The 18,291-nt window shown below is 41.6% G+C and overlaps 1 protein-coding gene across 1 annotated transcript; it reads left to right on the top strand.

Moving 5' to 3' along the window:
- The first annotated feature begins 5,092 nt into the window (after window positions 1-5,092).
- On the top strand, window positions 5,093-17,549 carry LOC310777311 (uncharacterized protein). The gene is made up of 3 exons (XM_083637637.1): window positions 5,093-5,228; window positions 15,849-15,912; window positions 16,007-17,549. The coding sequence occupies exons 2-3, from the start codon at window positions 15,889-15,891 to the stop codon at window positions 17,270-17,272; spliced, it is 1,290 nt and encodes a 429-aa protein (XP_083493763.1). The 5' UTR covers window positions 5,093-5,228; window positions 15,849-15,888; the 3' UTR covers window positions 17,273-17,549.
- The last annotated feature ends 742 nt before the right edge of the window (window positions 17,550-18,291 follow it).

Genomic DNA, 18,291 nt, shown 5'->3' with positions numbered 1-18,291 from the left:
ACATGCGGATAATCGGCTTGGAGGAAGAATGCGTGGCCAGAATTGTCTCCATACAGCTGCACGGCACATGGCACTCTGAGTGGAAAAAATACATTTGATCAACTATTGAATGAAATCCAGTCTTATTGTATTCAGCTTCTGCTCCCAAACTAAAAAAAATAATTTCATTCATTGAAAGGGTAAACCCTAAAACACATGTTTTCAGCTTTAAATCAATGTAGCCTACATGGCCTTTGAGGTGTGTTGCTGAAGGATTCTGGTCGAAATCTCCACATTTGAGACTAAACTATTAGAATTCTACACACTGTATCATTTTCAGGCAGTGAGAGTGCCCTCTATGGGTTCAAACCTGCTTTTTGGGGGGCCTCCAAAATGGCCGATTTCATCTACTGTGACTTTACAGTCGATGAACACTCCCTTTCCCACCCATGTGATCATTAGCTATATATCTGTATCATCTGTGTGATGATACATATAGGCTATATGTATCATCTGTGTGATGATACATATAGGCTATCTGTATCATCTGTGTGATGATACATATAGGCTATCTGTATCATCTGTGTGATGATACATATAGCCTATATGTATCATCTGTGTGATGATACATATAGCCTATATGTATCATCTGTGTGATGATACATATAGGCTATCTGTATCATCTGTGTGATGATACATATAGGCTATCTGTATCATCTGTGTGATGATACATATAGGCTATCTGTATCATCACACAGATGATACATATAGGCTATATGTATCATCTGTGTGATGATACATATAGGCTATCTGTATCATCACACAGATGATACATATAGGCTATATGTATCATCTGTGTGATGATACATATAGGCTATCTGTATCATCTGTGTGATGATACATATAGGCTATATGTATCATCACACAGATGATACAGATAGCCTATATGTATCATCTGTGTGATGATACATATAGGCTATATGTATCATCTGTGTGATGATACAGATAGCCTATATGTATCATCACACAGATGATACAGATAGCCTATATGTATCATCACACAGATGATACATATAGCCTATATGTATCATCACACAGATGATACAGATAGCCTATATGTATCATCACACAGGTGATACAGATAGCCTATATGTATCATCACACAGGTGATACAGATAGCCTATATGTATCATCACACAGATGATACATATAGGCTATATGTATCATCACACAGATGATACAGATAGCCTATATGTATCATCTGTGTGATGATACATATAGGCTATATGTATCATCTGTGTGATGATACAGATAGCCTATATGTATCATCACACAGATGATACATATAGCCTATATGTATCATCACACAGATGATACAGATAGCCTATATGTATCATCTGTGTGATGATACATATAGGCTATATGTATCATCTGTGTGATGATACAGATAGCCTATATGTATCATCACACAGATGATACATATAGCCTATATGTATCATCACACAGATGATACAGATAGCCTATATGTATCATCACACAGGTGATACAGATAGCCTATATGTATCATCACACAGGTGATACAGATAGCCTATATGTATCATCACACAGATGATACATATAGCCTATATGTATCATCACACAGATGATACAGATAGCCTATATGTATCATCACACAGATGATACATATAGCCTATATGTATCATCACACAGGTGATACAGATAGCCTATATGTATCATCACACAGATGATACAGATAGCCTATATGTATCATCACACAGGTGATACAGATAGCCTATATGTATCATCACACAGGTGATACAGATAGCCTATATGTATCATCACACAGATGATACATATAGGCTATATGTATCATCACACAGATGATACAGATAGCCTATATGTATCATCTGTGTGATGATACATATAGGCTATATGTATCATCTGTGTGATGATACAGATAGCCTATATGTATCATCACACAGATGATACATATAGCCTATATGTATCATCACACAGATGATACAGATAGCCTATATGTATCATCTGTGTGATGATACATATAGGCTATATGTATCATCTGTGTGATGATACAGATAGCCTATATGTATCATCACACAGATGATACATATAGCCTATATGTATCATCACACAGATGATACAGATAGCCTATATGTATCATCACACAGGTGATACAGATAGCCTATATGTATCATCACACAGGTGATACAGATAGCCTATATGTATCATCACACAGATGATACATATAGCCTATATGTATCATCACACAGATGATACAGATAGCCTATATGTATCATCTGTGTGATGATACAGATAGCCTATATGTATCATCACACAGATGATACATATAGCCTATATGTATCATCTGTGTGATGATACATATAGGCTATCTGTATCATCTGTGTGATGATACATATAGCCTATATGTATCATCTGTGTGATGATACATATAGCCTATATGTATCATCTGTGTGATGATACATATAGGCTATCTGTATCATCTGTGTGATGATACATATAGCCTATATGTATCATCACACAGATGATACATATAGCCTATATGTATCATCTGTGTGATGATACATATAGGCTATATGTATCATCTGTGTGATGATACAGATAGCCTATATGTATCATCACACAGATGATACATATAGCCTATATGTATCATCACACAGATGATACAGATAGCCTATATGTATCATCTGTGTGATGATACATATAGGCTATATGTATCATCTGTGTGATGATACAGATAGCCTATATGTATCATCACACAGATGATACATATAGCCTATATGTATCATCACACAGATGATACAGATAGCCTATATGTATCATCACACAGGTGATACAGATAGCCTATATGTATCATCACACAGGTGATACAGATAGCCTATATGTATCATCACACAGATGATACATATAGCCTATATGTATCATCACACAGATGATACAGATAGCCTATATGTATCATCTGTGTGATGATACAGATAGCCTATATGTATCATCACACAGATGATACATATAGCCTATATGTATCATCACACAGATGATACATATAGCCTATATGTATCATCACACAGATGATACATATAGGCTATATGTATCATCTGTGTGATGATACATATAGGCTATCTGTATCATCACACAGATGATACATATAGGCTATCTGTATCATCTGTGTGATGATACATATAGGCTATATGTATCATCTGTGTGATGATACATATAGCCTATATGTATCATCACACAGATGATACATATAGCCTATATGTATCATCACACAGATGATACATATAGCCTATATGTATCATCTGTGTGATGATACATATAGGCTATATGTATCATCACACAGGTTATTACATCATAGGCTATATGTATCATCTGTGTGATGATACAGATAGCCTATATGTATCATCACACAGGTTATTACATCATAGGCTATAATTTACCAATCAGTGGCTGACAATTTGGGGGAGTCATAATTTAGCAGCAGTAAGGTGTTTTTACACTGTGTTGAGCCTTTCTGAAGCTCAGTGAGATATGGAATTGCAGTGTTTCAGATCAAATGATTGCCTTCTGGCACTGAGTATAATACTGTAGCCTACAGCCATTTGTAGGCTATTTGACTAAAAAAATATATATATTTTGTCGTTAGCAGAGCAATGGAGTAAAGGTTAAGCCATCATTAGAGTCAAAGGTCTCACATTGGTCTGGTCTTGGTCTTGACTTGGTCTCACTGCCTGCCTGGCCTGGAGCTTCGGACACAGTTTGAGGCGAGGCATGAGTCTAATAACGTATGATGGGAACCCATTTTAGGTTTTTACACAACATGGTTAATACACGGCTGGATGCACAGCGTACGCCAGGAGCAAACACATGTAGGTCACACTCAGTAAGAGTTGAAGCGGGCCTCGTTCTATCAGAAAATATTCTTACGTTAGTATTGGATTTATTATTAGGCTACTAGCTTCTACTGCTGCTGCGTTTTCATGTAGGCCAGGGGTCAGCAACCTAGGGCACGGGTAGTGCCACCTCTGGCACGCGAAAGGTTAACCTGTGACACAGCAACACACAGTAGCAAGTGTGCAATTTAGTTTTTTTTAATGCCCTGCCAAATTAGACCACCTATTCCACAGCCATTTGCAGTTGTGGCCTGCTATTTAAAGATCTCATATCATGCATGTTAATATTTAATGCATCTCTGTCCTTGTCTCAGCCTGTGCATAATAGGCTGTTTGTGTCGTGTGTGTGTGTGTGTGTGTGTGTGTGTGTGTGTGTGTGTGTGTGTGTGTGTGTGTGTGTGTGTGTGTGTGTGTGTGTGTGTGTGTGTGTGTGTCTGTGTGTGTGTGTGTGTGTGTGTGTGTGTGAGAGAGAGAGAGAGAGAGAGAGAGAGAGAGAGAGAGAGAGAGAACGTCATGTTTGTGAGCAACTACACCGGAGTCAAATTCCTTGTAGCCTACTATGTGCACATGATTCGCCAATAAAGCCGATTCTGACTTTACTACAGTTCTTTATTGCAGGCCTATCCAGCTGTTTTAAGGCAGTAGCCTAAATGAGCCACTAGATGTCACTGTAGCACTGTCTATATTGCCTTGGAGAATTCAGCAATTTAGGGCTGTTTGTCCCAGAGCTGATACCGTAGTTCCGAAAGTCGTTCTGTGCCATCTTGTTCATTGTTTACTTTCATCACGTCTTCGTAAGGTAAGCAGTGTTAATGGCGGACTACATTATCCTAAAATATCCGAGCTAAAAACACCCATCCAGTCAATCTGTTCAACTAATTACTCATGTGTTCTTGAAGATGTTGACTTCACTTTGGCGTGGCTTTGAGAAGTGAGCGCTTGTTGTGTGCCACGTCATGATGTAGGCCGACTTGCTTTGTGCGGGTAGAGCACCCATTCAGTGGAAACAGTTTAGTCATGTGTAAAGAAGAGTCTAGTGCCTTAATAATATATTTAATTTAAATGTGCAGTCATTTATTTTCATTAGTTTTGGACTTGTACCCAAAAAGGTTTGCTTAAAGTTTCACTACTTCCCAACTTAGGTTGTGGAGCCAGCAGTGGACCAGCAGCAGAGATGAAAGTTGTGGTTGTGAGCCAATAAAGTCACACCAGGTCTCAAGCACAATCCAGAGCTCCAGTGTCTTCCTGTGCTTTTTTCTCTCCACACAACACAGAGTCCCATCCAGGGTGTGTACAGACTCACACGCGTCTGCATTGCTGAGGGTAAGTTGTGTGGGAAAATGCTGCCACGCCATTATTGTTTTCCTTTGGGATTGAACCATTTATGTTGTAATTTCCACAGGCAGGGCCTCAAATTCATGGGCCTCAAATGCATTTTTCCAATGGGGGGCTTAGACTTTGGTGGGGAAAGTGCGGTGGTTTTCAACGTGAGGTCTGGTGACTATCCCAGGCCTACTTGGAACAATGAAAGGAGTCCACTCCTCCTTTTATTTTTTCACTAAAACAAAAATCAATACACTTTAATTATGGGGATAAAAAACAGACATAGCTGCTGGAGATAAGGCCGTCCATTTTGGAAAATACAAAATAGCCTGTTAAACTTAGGGTATTAAAATAAATATAAAATATTAGACTTTGTACTCTTCGTAGGCTAATATGCAAATATGGTATTAAAATAAATATTCAAACAAACTGGCAATCAGCCTGCAGCGAGCACACTCACCGGTGCGGTGTTTTAAAAGTTTAGGTGCACGGCACAGGAGAATACTTGAAGGAGAAGGAGCGCCAGCACACAAAATGTCCTTTCTTTGTGTTTATTCCAGTTTCACCAGGTACAACAAGCACGAACGTTTCAGCCTAACGGCCTTCTGAAGAAGGCAGTTCGTGATAAATAATAAAATAAAGGCAAAATAAAATAAACGTGCAAGATCTACCTCACTCTCGAGTCCTCACATGGCGGACACACACACACACACACACACACACACACACGCACACACAGGACAGGACAGTTGACTTGTTATGCCTCCGCCGGCGAAGCCAGGCCGAAGGCATTATGGATCCGGGTTGTCCGTCCGTACATACGTACGTACGGCCGGCCGTCCGTACGGATGTCCGTCCGTACGGATGTCCGTCCGTCCGTCCGTCCGTCCGTACGGATGTTTGTTAACGCCATATCTGAGGAACGCCTTGACGGAATTTCATCAGATTCGCCTTAAACATTCACTTAGGCTCAAGGATGATCTGATTACATTTTGGTGGTCAAAGGTCAAAGGTCAAGGTCACTGTGACCTCTCGAACGCCATTTTCAAGCTTGTTAATGCGATATCTGAGGAACGCCTGGACGGAATTTCATCAGATTCGCCTTAAACATTCACTTAGGCTCAAGGATGATCTGATTAGATTTTGGTGGTCAAAGGTCAAGGTCACTGTGACCTCTCGAACGCCATTTTCAAGCTTGTTAACGCGATATCTGAGGAACGCCTGGACGGAATTTCATCAGATTCGCCTTAAACATTCACTTAGGCTCAAGGATGATCTGATTAGATTTTGGTGGTCAAAGGTCAAAGGTCAAGGTCACTGTGACCTCTCGAACGCCATTTTCAAGCTTGTTAACGCGATATCTGAGGAACGCATGGACGGAATTTCATCAGATTCGCCTTAAACATTCACTTAGGCTCAAGGATGATCTGATTAGATTTTGGTGGTCAAAGGTCAAAGGTCAAGGTCACTGTGACCTCTCGAACGCCATTTTCAAGCTTAACGCGATATCTGAGGAACGCCTGGACGGAATTTCATCAGATTCGCCTTAAACATTCACTTAGGCTCAAGGATGATCTGATTAGATTTTGGTGGTCAAAGGTCAAGGTCACTGTGACCTCTCGAACGCCATTTTCAAGCTTGCTCATTCACCGCCAATGACGTCTTTGACGTGTTATCAGAAATAGCCCTCCCCGCCAATGACGTGTTTGACGTGTTTTTGTTTTTATGAGTGCAGCGCATAGTTGAAACACTTACCCAGCCTGTGACATAGTTTCGGGTCCCTATCCTCAAAGTCAAGCCGACAGCACGTTATCAAACACATACCACAGCTGTTGTTTGAAATTAGGAAGAAGGTGGAAAGGAAACGCGCTTCCTTGTTGCAGAGGAGAAACGCCATTGAAATGCCCCCTCGCTGCGCTGCAGAGCTGATCGACTTGCTGCAGAGCAGCAGACATCGAAACCGCGGTAGTCAAACCCGTGACCAACATGATCGATCCTGGTCCCTGGACCCCGTTCCTATGTGCCAGCCTTGCTGCAGGGCGAACCTGGATTGCCTAGTCAAACCCGTGACGAACATGATCGATCCGGTAACAGCAGCGCCTGGTCCCAAAGCCTGTGTCGTGTCGCAGCATTCCTCCCAGCGAGAGGAGGGAAACGCTGATGGGGAAGGAGGGGGAAGGAGGTGCGATCCAGCAGCAGCTGTGGAGAGAACTCTCTCTCTCTGTGTGTGTGTGTGTGTGTGTGCGTGTGTGTGTGTGTGTGTCTGTGTCTGTGTGTGTCTGTCTGTCTGTCTGTCTGTCTGTCTGTCTGTACACTCACTCACACTGAGCAAACTGTATTGTTGAATGTAAAAAAAGCACTTCATATATATATATATATATATATATATATTTTTTTTTGTCATTTGTGTCATAATGAATAATATTTACATGTCTGATGTCAATACAGTTCAAAATAAAAGAATTGAGAGCGAGTTCTGCCTGATATTGTGTGCTGTGTACATAAATGCCATTTTCTGCAATTTCTTTTATAAATGGCTATAAGTAGAGTACAGAACATGCTAAAAGCTCACTTTTTTTTTCCTGGTGAACCCAGAGACGTACATCTTCATTTTGAGGTATTGCAAATCACTCTGGTGCTAATAGATAATTTACTGTGGGTCTTGAAAGATGACCAACAATTATGAAAATCTTTGGCCTGTGCTAAATATTGGCAGTCCTAAACTGGCGGTGAATGAGTTAACGCGATATCTGAGGAACGCCTGGACGGAATTTCATCAGATTCGCCTTAAACATTCACTTAGGCTCAAGGATGATCTGATTAGATTTTGGTGGTCAAAGGTCAAAGGTCAAGGTCACTGTGACCTCTCGAACGCCATTTTCAAGCTTGTTAACGCGATATCTGAGGAACGCCTGGACGGAATTTCATCAGATTCGCCTTAAACATTCACTTAGGCTCAAGGATGATCTGATTAGATTTTGGTGGTCAAAGGTCAAAGGTCAAGGTCACAGTGACCTAACAAATGCCATTTTCAAGCTCGGTAACGCCATATCTCAGTAACACATTGACTAAATTTCTTCACATTTGGCTCAAATATCCAATTCTGCACAGAAACGCCTTGATGCAATTTCTTCCTATTTGGCTCCAACATCCACTTGGACTCAAGAATGAACTAATGGCGGAGGCATAAGTCCGCGTTGCGGTCGTTCTAGTTTTTATTTATGAATATCAGCATATCGACATGCTTTGGGGTCAGCACAGCACAGTCTATTGACTGTGAGCCCCGCAGCAGAGGATACCCGCTCAGATGGGACAGAGGTCCCGGGAACACACAGGTAGCGCCTCGCTAGACTGGCCAGCCCTGGGAAGCGCGTCTTGTTACCCTTCCACCTTCCACCAGGAAGAGCATTACTATCCAATGAGGGTGGATTGTCTCTGTAGGTATCTGGGTCCCACACGGTGCTTTTTATGAGGGTGGATTGTGTCTCATGTAGGTATCTGGGTCCCACACGGTGCTTTTTATGAGGGTGGATTGTCTCTCATGTAGGTATCTGGGTCCCACACGGTGCTTTTTATGAGGGTGGATTGTGTCTCATGTAGGTATCTGGGTCCCACACGGTGCTTTTTATGAGGGTGGATTGTCTCTCATGTAGGTATCTGGGTCCCACACAGTGCTTTTTATGAGGGTGGATTGTCTCTCATGTAGGTATCTGGGTCCCACACGGTGCTTTTTATGAGGGTGGATTGTGTCTCTGTAGGTATCTGGGTCCCACACGGTGCTTTTTATGAGGGTGGATTGTCTCTCATGTAGGTATCTGGGTCCCAAACGGTGCTTTTTATGAGGGTGGATTGTGTCTCATGTAGGTATCTGGGTCCCACACGGTGCTTTTTATGAGGGTGGATTGTCTCTCATGTAGGTATCTGGGTCCCACACAGTGCTTTTTATGAGGGTGGATTGTCTCTCATGTAGGTATCTGGGTCCCACACGGTGCTTTTTATGAGGGTGGATTGTGTCTCTGTAGGTATCTGGGTCCCACACGGTGCTTTTTATGAGGGTGGATTGTCTCTCTGTAGGTGTCTGGGTCCCACACGGTGCTTTTTATGAGGGTGGATTGTCTCTCATGTAGGTATCTGGGTCTCACACGGTGCTTTTTATGAGGGTGGATTGTCTCTCATGTAGGTATCTGGGTCCCACACGGTGCTTTTTATGAGGGTGGATTGTCTCTCATGTAGGTATCTGGGTCCCACATGGTGCTTTTTATGAGGGTGGATTGTCTCTCATGTAGGTGTCTGGGTCCCACACGGTGCTTTTTATGAGGGTGGGTTGTCTCTCTGTAGGTATCTGGGTCCCACACGGTGTTTTTTATGAGGGTGGATTGTCTCTCATGTAGGTATCTGGGTCCCACACAGTGCTTTTTATGAGGGTGGATTGTCTCTCATGTAGGTATCTGGGTCCCACACGGTGCTTTTTATGAGGGTGGATTGTCTCTCTGTAGGTGTCTGGGTCCCACACGGTGCTTTTTATGAGGGTGGATTGTCTCTCATGTAGGTATCTGGGTCCCACACGGTGCTTTTTATGAGGGTGGGTTGTCTCTCTGTAGGTGTCTGGGTCCCACATGGTGCTTTTTATGAGGGTGGATTGTCTCATGTAGGTATCTGGGTCCCACACAGTGCTTTTTATGAGGGTGGATTGTCTCTCTGTAGGTGTCTGGGTCCCACATGGTGCTTTTTATGAGGGTGGATTGTCTCTCTGTAGGTATCTGGGTCCCACACGGTGCTTTTTATGAGGGTGGATTGTCTCTCATGTAGGTATCTGGGTCCCACACGGTGCTTTTTATGAGGGTGGGTTGTCTCTCTGTAGGTGTCTGGGTCCCACATGGTGCTTTTTATGAGGGTGGATTGTCTCATGTAGGTATCTGGGTCCCACACAGTGCTTTTTATGAGGGTGGATTGTCTCTCTGTAGGTGTCTGGGTCCCACATGGTGCTTTTTATGAGGGTGGATTGTCTCTCTGTAGGTATCTGGGTCCCACATGGTGCTTTTTATGAGGGTGGATTGTCTCATGTAGGTATCTGGGTCCCACACAGTGCTTTTTATGAGGGTGGATTGTCTCTCATGTAGGTATCTGGGTCCCACACGGTGCTTTTTATGAGGGTGGATTGTCTCTCTGTAGGTATCTGGGTCCCACGCGGTGCTTTTTATGAGGGTGGATTGTCTCTCTGTAGGTATCTGGGTCCCACACGGTGCTTTTTATGAGGGTGGATTGTCTCTCTGTAGGTATCTGGGTCCCACACGGTGCTTTTTATGAGGGTGGATTGTCTCATGTAGGTATCTGGGTCCCACACGGTGCTTTTTATGAGGGTGGATTGTCTCTCATGTAGGTATCTGGGTCCCACACGGTGCTTTTTATGAGGGTGGATTGTCTCTTATGTAGGTATCTGGGTCCCACGCGGTGTTTTTTATGAGGGTGGATTGTCTCTTATGTAGGTATCTGGGTCCCACGCGGTGTTTTTTATGAGGGTGGATTGTCTCTTATGTAGGTATCTGGGTCCCACGCGGTGTTTTTTATGAGGGTGGATTGTCTCTTATGTAGGTATCTGGGTCCCACGCGGTGTTTTTTATGAGGGTGGATTGTCTCTTATGTAGGTATCTGGGTCCCACACGGTGCTTTTTATGAGGGTGGATTGTCTCTTATGTAGGTATCTGGGTCCCACGCGGTGTTTTTTATGAGGGTGGATTGTCTCTCATGTAGGTATCTGGGTCCCACACGGTGCTTATTATGAGGGTGGATTGTCTCTTATGTAGGTATCTGGGTCCCACACGGTGCTTTTTATGAGGGTGGATTGTCTCTCATGTAGGTATCTGGGTCCCACACGGTGTTTTTTATGAGGGTGGATTGTCTCTCATGTAGGTATCTGGGTCCCACACGGTGCTTTTTATGAGGGTGGATTGTCTCTCATGTAGGTGTCTGGGTCCCACACGGTGCTTTTTATGAGGGTGGATTGTCTCTCATGTAGGTGTCTGGGTCCCACACGGTGCTTTTTATGAGGGTGGATTGTCTCTCATGTAGGTGTCTGGGTCCCAAACGGTGCTTTTTATGAGGGTGGATTGTCTCTCATGTAGGTGTCTGGGTCCCACACGGTGCTTTTTATGAGGGTGGGTTGTCTCTCTGTAGGTATCTGGGTCCCACACGGTGTTTTTTTTTGGCACTTAATTTTGCTCTACTCGCTTTGCACTGTGTGCTTCTCGCTGCGTCTGCGCCGCCCACCCACATGGCATGGCACTGTGTTAAAGGGCACGTGCAACACTTTTTTTATTAGTATTAATCGGTTAATGTTGAAAGGGTCATCGGTTAATCGGTTCACATCCTACCCGACTGTCTAAAACAGTGATCCTCACTACTTTCTCCATGAGAGCCACACTAGCCGGTCGAAGTCAAGAGGAGAGCCACTTTTATCACAAAACCACACAGTAAGCATTTGATTTAGTTTATTAAATGATAAAACCAATGATAAAAAATTTAGAACCAATGATAAAAATGTTAGAAACAATTATAAAAATCATAAAAACATTCAGACCGACTTTATATATATATATATATATATATATATATATTAGAGCCCGACCGATATATCGGTATCGGCCGATATGTTGGCCGGTATGCCGATATTTCTTTATTTTGTATTTTTTAAGTTATAGACAGCATGTTGTGTATATTTGATCTTTTTTCTTAATTCAAGTTATATTTCATATTTGTTCTATTTGTGTTTTTGTATTTCTAGTTATTTATAATTATTAAATTCCCAGTTCAGTTTACTGTTTCATTGCATTGATTTCATTTTGGACAATAAAGTTGATTGATGAGCTCTAAAATATCCTGCCTACATTACATATCTCAAGTCATGTCAAGTCATATCTTTGTCAAGTGTTTGATATTTGAGGGATCATTGCAAAAACATTGTGTAATATGTGTATATTTAATATAAGAATATCGGCCGATATATCGATATCGGATTTTTTTTACTCCCTGGTATCGGCATCGGCCTCAAAAATCCAGTATCGGTCGGGCTCTAATATATATAAACGATATCAAAAATGATAAAAGTGATGAAAACATTCACACCGACTTGATTAAAATATATATATATGAAAACATTCTGATGTTCAGTCTGTCTCTCTCTGGGATGCAGCTCCAAACCTCCAGACAGCTGCTTTGCTTATCGTTAAAACTCCGACGCTGGGACGCTGGTGACTTGATTGTTGCAGCTTGCGCATTTCTCGTTAACGACGAGGAAATGCCAGATGCAACAATACGCTGGCAACCACGCAGTTTGTTTGACACCGCAGTGAGGGAATGGTTTTGACATGATTGTATTATTTCTATCAGCTGCGAGCGATGTGATCGATAACATAATTACACTCCCTCAAATAAGTCGTCAAACGATTTTTATTTTGTGACGGCAAACATTTTTCACCGTCAGTTTGAGGAGGACATGTGCTCAGTACGAGCGACCCTCTGCCAATTAACGTTATTGAGTCATGACGCTGTTTATTTAATAGGGTGATCTCGTTGTAAAAATAAAACAATAGGGTGATCTGGTTGTAAAAATAAAACATTTATATCAGACATTGAAAGCAGTGATTGATAACCAATGAAATCTAATCTTTTTCTGTAATTGCATCATTGGGAGGTTGATTCTGGCACTCAATATTACGGGTGGGCAATATATCAATTTTATATCAATATTGTGATATGAGACTATATGGCAAGGGTGTCCAAACCTTTTTGAATGGGGGCCAGATTTGATCATGTGAAAATACCTGGGGATAGCTCTCAGAGTGCACCAGATTGATCCTCAGGGAAACACTGTTGTGTGCATGTGTGAGTGAGTGAGCGAGCATGTTATTGTTATAAATATACTTTATATATATATTTACGTTTAAATAAACCTTGCCTTTGGGTTAGTCACTCAATTTATTCTCTTGAGCTTGATTCCTTCCTGGCCTATCTGAATTCTGTTGTATTGATACAGTGCATAGAAGTTATGGCAAACTAACATTGTTTAGTTTTGCAATCTCAAACTCAAAATGTATAGTAAGTTAGTTAAAGTTGTGTCGCTGATGTAATCGGTCACAGCTCGAAGTGGTGATGGGGTCTTGAAAGTTATTGGAAGGGTCTTGAAAAAGTCTTGAATTTAACCTCAGGATTGCATATACCCTGTACTTGCTAAAATGATGGTCTGTTTCCACCTGGTTTAATGGCTAAAACTGCAAGTATAACTTCTTACCTTTCTCATTTTAATCATTACCTTCAGATTTATTCTTTACCAGAGTCAGAAAATGGACGCTATAGATGGTCATTTAGCATCGATGTCTTGGGGGCAATTTTACCCCTCAATCATGGTTTTTAGGTGCATCTTGACTAAATTCCCACACTGAAGCTAACAATCAGAGAATGGCTATTTTGATTATAGTTTCACTGTTACCCCCCTCTCTACCTATAATTAAAAAAGAAGGGGGAATTCTGGACAAAATCGAACAATAAACTTTATACTTTGAACACTTTAGCAGTTTGAACATTTAAAGAGCTTGATGCAGGTTAGACACCACTTTGCATTAATATGTGGGACTTTTATGTAGCAATTAGGATTCTCTTTTGTTTTTTGTTTCCCCCCCCCACACAGCTGCATCTAGACTGGTTTTTGTGAAGCATCTGGCACGCACACATAAAAACCGGCAAATCTAGCAATAACACCTGTGATGATTTTAATACACAATAAACAATAAATGTTCCCTCGGATCATTACCTCTGTACGCCCAGCGTCTGTCCCTGTCTGTCCATCTGTCGAGAGGCCACTCGCTGCAGTACATTTCCTCCACTCTGCAGCTAAAACTCTTCCCCTCTGGAGCTAAACCTCCTCTCCTCCTGAGCTCCAGCGAGTGCCACTTGCGTCCATCATCTCCAACGATAGTTATCCATCCACCTGAGACCATTCTGCAGCCGGCTTACACGAGCTGAGATGGTCGGTCCCCTGTACGGTCTCATGGCTCTCCAAAATTATATTTCCAAATAGGCGTTATTTTGAAAAAACAATTACATATTGGGGTTCAACTAGTTTTACTACTAGTTATGTTTGACTACTGAAACTATTAAAACTTCATAAAATGCCATATTAACCATAGATAGAGCCCAAACAAACTAAATATAGTTGCCTTGCAACATGGCGGCGTGGAGTTTTCTCTGCTGCCTCAGTGCTGAAATGCATTTTGGGCAGTATTGAATTATCGTACCAGAGGGTCAAAATGATCATTGTTGGAGGTCAATTATCATAGAGCCATATGAAATCAGTTTTATTTTTTTCCAAATTCCGTTTTGTTTTTCCCTGAATTCAATTTTTTCCATTTTAATTTAAATTTAAATTTAGGGGTTAGGAGCGATATTTTTTCTTTTTTTGACGACATTGCTCTCTCAGACAGACAGCTTCTTCGACATGTTTCTTAAGGTACAGTAAGGGTTGCTTGCACGCAAGGCCGACCCCCCTCTCAAAACACCCCAATCGAAAACTGAATCATTTCTCTAGACCTATTTTACAATTATGAAATCATTAGGTATACGATAATTAGATCTACTTCTTATTTTGATAATTAGGTATACTTTTATTAATTTTAGCCAAATTATTGAAAATTCTGCAATATTCCATGTTTTGCCGTTTATTCCATTTTATTACCAAATTCGGTGATTCCGTCCATTTTTGGGGTTTTGCGGAAATCATATGGCTCTATAAATACGATAATTATCGTACGTCTGGTGTTTTGGAAAGTTTTCTGCTGTAGTACACATTGACTGTATATTATTATTATTATTACAGTACAGTACATTATTACAGTAGCCCGAGGGACGTCAAAAGTGTTTTCTTTTTCCATGTGCATTATAATGCCACCTTTTTCTCCATATTTCTGCCGTGGGGGCATGTTTTAATTTTGTTTTTGTTTTTTGGGGGGTATTATCATAAGAATCTTGAGTCCTTATATATATATATATATATATATATATATATATATATATATATTTTTATTATTATTTTTTTTACCTGCACCACGCTCTTTAATCCTTATACCAAGTAGCCCTAGGGGTACTTCAGCAGATTGCAGGGGGTACTTGGAAAGATTGGGGATTACAATATATTTCCAAAATGATAATACTCCAAGTCATTTCAAGTGACATTCACGCTAGGGCTGTCCCCGCTTCTGTTCGGCGTCTGTTCTATTTTTTCCGCAAGCCGTGAGTGAAAGAGAGAGAGGGAGGGGGAAAGAGAGGGAGGTGGGAGTGATGTTGCTATCTGAAGTGGGCTATCAGGTGGTCATCTGGCACAACAGAACGAGAGAGGGACAGAGAGAGAGACTACAGACCTCCCTACACAACAACAACATTGTTAACAAACACTCTTTGTCCTACTTTGTCATGTGATTTTCAAAGGGGGTCGCTGTACTGGGCCATCGTGTGGCTGTGAATAGATTTGGAGGCTACTTGCAGCTTTAATTATGATTATTATTATTGTTATTATGATTGCTATTTTTGTGGATGTTCCCTGTCTTACTGACTGTCTCTGTTTGATGTCAGAGCTGATTGGCGAGACGAGAGACATTTGACAAGACACGTTATGGAAATGAATTCTTCGGAAGAGGTGAGAAAAAATATCACTGTTGTATCACTGATGTTGCAACACACACATACACTCTGCCCTGATTCTTTCTTTATATTTTTCTCTATGGAAACAGAGAGACACCAACGGACCCAAAGGTCACCGCTGTCAGCAGTGTGACAAAGCATTCAAAACACGTCAAAACTTAAAGAATCATCAGAGAGTCCACTCAGGGGAGAGACCGTACTCCTGTCAGCAGTGTGGCAAAGCCTTCAAAGTACTTGGAACTTTAAAGATCCATCAGAGAGTTCACTTAGTGGAGAAACCTTATTCCTGTCAGGTGTGTGACAAAGCATTCACAACACCTCAATACTTAAAGACGCATCAGATACTTCACTCAGAGGAGAAACCTTACCCCTGTCAGCAGTGTGACAAAGCATATTCAACACTTCCAGCGTTAAAAATTCATCAGAGAGTCCACTCGGGGGAGAAACCTTATTCCTGTCAGCTGTGTGACAAAGCATTCAGAAGACTTGGAACATTAAAGGAGCATCAGAGAGTTCACTCAGGGGAGAAACGGTACTCCTGTCAGCAGTGTGACAAAGCTTTCACAACACCTCAAGTGTTAAAGAGGCATCAGAGAGTTCACTCAGGGGAGAAACCTTACTCCTGTCAGCTGTGTGGGAAATCGTTCACTCAGTCAGTTCACCTAAAAACACATCAACGCATTCACACTGGGGCCAAACCCTACCACTGTGACCAATGTGGGAGCAGCTTCAGTGTCTCAAGTCACCTAACGACACATAAACGCATTCACACTGGAACGAAACCCTACAGGTGTGACCAATGTGGGAGCAGCTTCAGTCAGTCAAGTAACCTAACAATACATAAACGCATTCACACTGGAACGAAACCCTACAGTTGTGACCAATGTGGGAGCAGCTTCAGGCAGTTAGCTAACCTAATAAGCCATCAACACGTTCACACTGAAGAGAAACCCTACAGCTGTGACCAATGTGGGAGCAGTTTCGGTCGCTTAGAAGGCCTAAGATCACATCAACGCATTCACACTGGACAGAAACCCTACTGGTGTGACCAATGTGGGAGCAATTTCAGTCGGTTGGGTACCCTAAAAAGACATCAACGCATTCACCGTGGGGACAAGCCCTATCACTGTGACCAATGTGAGAGCAGTTTCAGTCGCGTAGATAACCTAACGAATCATAAACTCATTCACACTGGAGAGAAGCCCTACCACTGTGACCAATGTGGGAGCAGTTTCAGTCGGTTAGGTGACCTAAAAACACATCAACGCATTCACACTGGAACAGGCTACTGGTGTGTCCGCTGCAAGAAATTGTTCCATCGGTCCGATTCACTGAAGAGACACCGTTGCCGTTAACCTGCTGAAGAGCGCCTCCACTGTCTGCAGGGGGAACAAGCTTCTGTGTAACTGACAGCAAAGTCTGACTGTGCAGAATTATGTTTGTTTCTCAGCCATGAATCTTGGCATTGGCTGCTAGAAAGCAAACCGTGATGTAAACATGTCATTACAAGGTAAATAATATAGTTTGGATCGAGAGTTTGTGAAACTGTGATGGTCAAGTCAAGTGTCTCGTGTGTGATTACTACCGTAAATTCCGGACTATAAGCCGCACCTTTTTTCCCGTTTTTTGGCCTTTTTTGGCCCCTGCGGCTTATATAACGGTGCGGCTTATCTATGGATTTTTTCAAAAAAAAAAAAAAAAAAAAAAAAACTCTCTTTTTTAGCACTCTTTCTAACTATAAATCCTATATAACTATAATAAGTTTTAATTTCCTCTCTTGCCCTCTTTTCACCACACTGTATGACACTGTATGACACTGTGTGCACTGTAAAAAACAACACAGGTGGTATTGTGTTATGTTGTTTTGTTGAAATGTTAATAAATGGGAGCTTCCTCTACAATCCCCTCTGTGCATGAACCCTTACATATGGTAATTAAACATTAAAACACAAAAAAAAAAAAAAAAAAAAATACCATTAAAACACCCGCGGCTTATACTCCGGTGCGGCTTATATAAGAAAAAAATAGTCAACTTTGAAGGTGCGGCTTATACACCGGTGCGGCTTATAGTCCGGAATTTACGGTACTACACTACAGCAGAATATTCTGGAGCTAAAATCACCATTAATTTGTCTGAGGTTGACAGACGGTCTCAGTCAAATCTATTGCTGTTATTTTACAGGCAGCAGTTTGATTCCGTTTTCATTCATATATTCATACTGAACATAGTTGGAACTTGTAACTGACGGCTGTTTTGTTTAAACCTGTTCTGCTCCAGATTTAACTGTAAAATGGCGTGAACAGGAAGTGGTGCAGAGCTTTTAAGTCAAGTCCCATATTCTGCACTCTTTGCTGTCCAGAGTTTTATTTTGTG

This window comes from Poromitra crassiceps, assembly GCF_964638095.1.
Source record: "Poromitra crassiceps genome assembly, chromosome: 5".
Classification (NCBI taxonomy): domain Eukaryota; kingdom Metazoa; phylum Chordata; class Actinopteri; order Beryciformes; family Melamphaidae; genus Poromitra; species Poromitra crassiceps.
This window is presented reverse-complemented; position numbering and strand designations above follow the sequence as displayed.

Excerpts from the sequence above, each read along its gene's own strand:
- LOC310777311 (XM_083637637.1), top strand. The coding sequence starts at position 15,889 with ATGGAAATGAATTCTTCGGAAGAG. Across the intron at positions 15,913-16,006 it reads AAATGAATTCTTCGGAAGAG|AGAGACACCAACGGACCCAA; the intron begins GTGAGAAAAAAT and ends CTATGGAAACAG.